This window comes from Clupea harengus, chromosome 14, assembly GCF_900700415.2.
Source record: "Clupea harengus chromosome 14, Ch_v2.0.2, whole genome shotgun sequence".
Taxonomy (NCBI): Eukaryota; Metazoa; Chordata; class Actinopteri; order Clupeiformes; family Clupeidae; genus Clupea; species Clupea harengus.
In genome coordinates, this window is record NC_045165.1 from 2,630,965 (window position 1) to 2,635,964 (window position 5,000).

At 48.1% G+C, this 5,000-nt stretch overlaps 1 protein-coding gene across 2 annotated transcripts in view; it reads left to right on the forward strand.

The window, feature by feature from the left end:
* The window catches only part of LOC116223388 (usherin-like), an 88,845-nt gene that overhangs the window by 8,983 nt on the left and 74,862 nt on the right, over positions 1-5,000 (forward strand). For both annotated transcript variants that reach the window (XR_004165057.2, XM_031579705.2), the window contains exons 5-6: positions 2,448-2,650; positions 4,931-5,000. The exon at positions 4,931-5,000 is cut by the window's right edge and continues 43 nt beyond it. Coding sequence is in view for 1 of the 2 variants with exons in the window: in XM_031579705.2 (XP_031435565.1) it covers positions 2,448-2,650; positions 4,931-5,000 (273 nt within the window). In the remaining variant the exon portion in view is untranslated. The remainder of the gene's footprint in view (positions 1-2,447; positions 2,651-4,930) is intronic.

Sequence of the window (5,000 nt, forward strand, 5' to 3'; positions counted from 1 at the left end):
TCTTATCAGATGTCTATGAACTCTAGCTCCATATAGCACTGAAGCTAACGCAGTGTCTTATAAGATGTATATAGACTCTAGCTCCATATAGCACTGAAGCTAACACAGTGCCTTATAAGATGGCTATAGACTCTAGCTCCATATAGCACTGAAGCTAAAGCAGTGTCTTATTGGCTGTCTATAGACTCGAGCTCCATATAGCACTGAAGCTAACGCAGTGTCTTATAAGATGGCTATAGACTATAGCTCCATATAGCACTGAAGCTAACGCTGTGTCATATAAGATGTCTATCGACTCTAGTTGCAGAGAGACTTTAACCTAACACTGAAGTGTCTTATCAGATGTCTATGAACTCTAGCTCCATATAGCACTGAAGCTAACGCAGTGTCTTATAAGATGTCTATCGACTCTAGTTGCAAGGAGACTTTAACCTAACACTGAAGTGTCTTATCAGATGTCTATGAACTCTAGCTCCATATAGCACTAAAGCTAACGCAGTGTCTTATAAGATGTATATAGACTCTAGCTCCATATAGCACTGAAGCTAACACAGTGCCTTATAAGATGGCTATAGACTCTAGCTCCATATAGCACTGAAGCTAAAGCAGTGTCTTATTGGCTGTCTATAGACTCTAGCTCCATATAGCACTGAAGCTAACGCAGTGTCTTATAAGATGGCTAAAGACTCTAGCTCCATATAGCACTGAAGCTAACGCAGTGTCTCATAAGATGGCTATAGACTCTAGCTCCATATAGCCCTGAAGGTAACACTGAAGTGTCTTATAAGATGGCTATAGACTATAGCTCCATATAGCACTGAAGCTAACGCTGTGTCATATAAGATGTCTATCGACTCTAGTTGCAGAGAGACTTTAACCTAACACTGAAGTGTCTTATCAGATGTCTATGAACTCTATTTCCATATAGCACTGAAGCTAACGCAGTGTCTTATAAGATGGCTATAGACTCTAGCTCCATGTAGCCCTGAAGCTAGCTCCATATAGCACTGAAGCTAACGCAGTGTCTTATAAGATGGCTATAGACTCTAGCTCCATATAGCACTGAAGCTAACGCAGTGTCTTATGAGATGGCTATAGACTCTAGCTCCATATAGCACTGAAGCTAACGCTGTGTCTTATTGGCTGTCTGAGGCCCGCTGCTCCAGCAGCCTGGATTCACACTCTGCATGCTGGGGTTGGTGATGTCTGCTGTCTGCCATGTTGGGGCGGGGGGGCGGGCGGACGCTGTGTGAGGAGCAGGAGGGTTGAGCGCTGCCGTCAACATGAGTCAGAGATCATATCCTGCATGACTGAGTCTGGGGCCGTACTGAGGGAGCGCGTGTGTGTGTGTGTGTGTGTGTGTGTGTGTGTGTGTGTGTGAGGGAGCATGTGTGTGTGTGTGTGTGTGTGTGTGTGTGTGTGTGTGTGTGTGTGTGTGTGTGTGTGTGTGAGGGAGCATGTGTGTGTGTGTGTGTGTGTGTGTGTGTGTGTGTGTCTCGCTGTATTATAACAAAGGCCCAAGCAGACATTAAGCAGTAGGGACAGAAGAGTCATGATCCCACCACACAGAGAGAGTCTGGGGCCATCAAAAGCGTTTGTCTTCAAGATGTTTTTAGACTGTGGTTCAAAACTGGGCAAAACTAGCTGCCAGGGATCGGTTTCAGTTTTCCTTATGCTTTATGTTTCTTTCAGTTCTGCTCTTGGCCTCCAAGTCTACTCCCATCCTTTTCCTGCTCTCTCTCTCTTCGCTCTCTCTCTCTCTCTCTCTCTCTCTCTCTCTCTCTTCCCCCTCTCTCTCTCTTTGCTCTCTCTCTCTTCTTTCTCTCTCTCTCTCTCCCTCTCTCTCTCTCTTCGCTCTCTCCCTCTCTCTTCTCTCTCGCTCTCTCTCGCTCTCTCTCGCTCTCTCTCTCTCTCTTGCTCTCTCTCTCTTGCCCCTCTCTTTGCTCTCCCTCTCTCTCTTCGCTCTCTCTCACTCTCTCTCGCTCTCTCTCTCCTTCTCTCTCTCTCTTTGCTCTCTCTCTCTCTATCTATCTCGCTCTCTCTCTCTCTTCCCCCTCTCTCTCTCTTTGCTCTCTCTCTCTCTCTTCTCTCTCTCCCTCTCTCTCTTCGCTCTCTCTCGCTCTCTCGCTCTCTCTCTCCTTCTCTCTCTCTTTGCTCTCTCTCTTCTCTCTCTCTCTATCTATCTCGCTCTCTCTCTCTCTTCCCCCTCTCTCTCTCTTTGCTCTCTCTCTCTCTCTCTCCCCTCTCTCTCTCTCTCTTTATCTCTCTCTCCTCTCTTTCCCTTGCCTTATTTTTTATATATCTATCTTTATCTTCTTCACTCTTTCTAATCTGCTCTATTCCTTATCTGTCTATCCTTTTATCTCTCCTCTCCTTTCCTCCTCCTTTCCATTCTTCCGTCCTCCCCGTCTCTCTTCATCCTTCTCTCTCTTCTCTCTCCCTTCCAGAACCTGAGGGGGTGTTTCCTCCAGAGGTCGTGACCCTGAACAGCACTGCAGTGCGGGTCCTTTGGGCCGAGCCTTTGGTCCCCAACGGGGCGATCACACAGTACGCCGTCTACGTGGACGGCCAGCTGCGCGGGACTGTCGGGAGCAGCACGGGGTCCCTGGAGCTGGGCGACCTGCTGCCGTTCACCGTCTACGACATCCAGGTCTGTAGGTCTCACTGTGTGTGTCCCCAACATTTAGATTTCGGTTCTCACGGTCCATATTCAGGGCTTTAGTTTAGACTATCCTCATAACTATTCTACAAGGTCATTAAGTCTGACCACCACGTCCAAAACATTCCACAACTGGGTCTCACTGTGTCATCACAAAACATCCAGGTCAACAGGTGCCATTGTAGCCTCAAAAAACTGCACCGAGGCCCTTAGGTCCCCCCAAAATCCTCATTTAGATCTCTGTCATTAACTCATGTCCCCTACATGTAGGTCTGTAGGTCTCCCCATGTCCCCACATCGCACAACTGGGTCTGTAGGGCTCCGTCCGTGTGTGTCCTTTACTTTCGGCCGTCCTCTCAAACCTCATTTAAGTCAACAGGTGCCGGTGTGTCCTAACAAACTGCATTTAGGTCTGTAGGTCTGACCGACTTTATGAACCGTCTGCAGGTCTGCAGGTCTCTCATGTCTTCACATTCAGATGAGTGTGTGTCTCTCCACACAGACTGACTGTGTCCTCTGTGTGTGTGTGTGTCTCAGTGTGTCTCACACAGACTTACTGTCTCCTCTGTGTCTGTCTGTCTCAGTGTGTCTCCACACAGACTAACTGTGTCCTGTGTGTCTGTCTGTCTCAGTGTGTCTCCACACAGACTAACTGTGTGCTGTGTGTGTGTGTCTCAGTGTGTCTCCACACAGACTAACTGTGTCCTGTGTGTCTGTCTCAGTGTGTCTCCACACAGACTAACTGTGTCCTCTGTGTCTCAGTGTGTCTCCACACAGACTAACTGTGTCCTGTGTGTGTGTCTCAGTGTGTCTCACACAGACTAACTGTGTCCTGTGTGTCTGTCTCAGTGTGTCTCCACACAGACTAACTGTGTCCTGTGTGTGTGTCTCAGTGTGTCTCCACACAGACTAACTGTGTCCTGTGTGTGTGTCTCAGTGTGTCTCACACAGACTAACTGTGTCCTGTGTGTCTGTCTCAGTGTGTCTCCACACAGACTAACTGTGTCCTGTGTGTGTGTCTCAGTGTGTCTCACACAGACTAACTGTGTCCTGTGTGTCTGTCTCAGTGTGTCTCCACACAGACTAACTGTGTCCTGTGTGTGTGTCTCAGTGTGTCTCACACAGACTAACTGTGTCCTCTGTGTCTCAGTGTGTCTCCACACAGACTAACTGTGTCCTGTGTGTGTGTCTCAGTGTGTCTCACACAGACTAACTGTGTCCTGTGTGTGTGTCTCAGTGTGTCTCACACAGACTAACTGTGTCCTGTGTGTGTCTGTGTGTCTCAGTGTGTCTCACACTGGCGTGTCTCACTGAGTAGCTGGCTGGAGTGGAGCCTTGTCTCCATAGTCAGATGCTCCCTGGAGTCTCCAGAGTCAGATTGGAGAGTCAAAGCTGTCTCCATGTACTCTCATTAATGTCTCCATGTCCGTCTTAGTCAAAGCTGTCTCCATGGCCGTCTTAGTCAAAGCTGTCTCCATGGCCGTCTTAGTCAAAGCTGTCTCCATGGCCGTCTTAGTCAAAGCTGTCTCCATGGCTGTCTTAGTCAAAGCTGTTGTACCCCCACAGCGAAGGCCGCTAAGTATTATCTCTTCCTGTGACTAGAGGTGACTTATTATGCAGCCAGATGTTTGTGCTTCTGTGCCCAAACCCTTTATCCAGGTCTCCTCCCCTGTCCTGGGACACACACACACACACACACACACACACACACACACACACACACACACACACACACACACACACACACACACTGACGTACCAATCAAACCCTTTTTCCAGGTCTCCTCCACTGTCCTGGGACGTACCAATCGAACAACTGTCACCTCACTGGCTCAGTTGTTGCTTATTTTATATATAGGAAAACAGTTTATATATATTTTTTATTTTATTTTGTGCTACAGTGATGAAGAGCCCAAGGATTTGAAATATTACAGCCTATTAATAATCATGATGTTTTGAAAAAAAATTGTTTACTGTGCAGAAAAACTTCGATTATCAATTCCCGAGTGGTTTTGATTTGTCCTGGACTCTGCCTGAGGTGCAGTGCTCAATGACACGTGCTCCACTTTCTCCTGAAGAACTCAGAGACACTCAGATCATAGGCCTGCGTGTGTGTGTGTGTGTGTGTGTGTGTGTGTGTGTGTGTGTGTGTGTGTGTGTGTGTGTGTCAGATCATAGGCCTGCTCTGGCTTCTCTGCCTCCCCCATGTTGCATGTGTTCTGTTCTGAACTGTTACCTGTGTGTGTGTGTGTGTGTGTGTGTGTGTGACAGGTGGAGGTGTGCACTGTGTACGCGTGTGTGCGGAGCAACGCCACGCGGGTGACCACCGTGGAGGACCTGC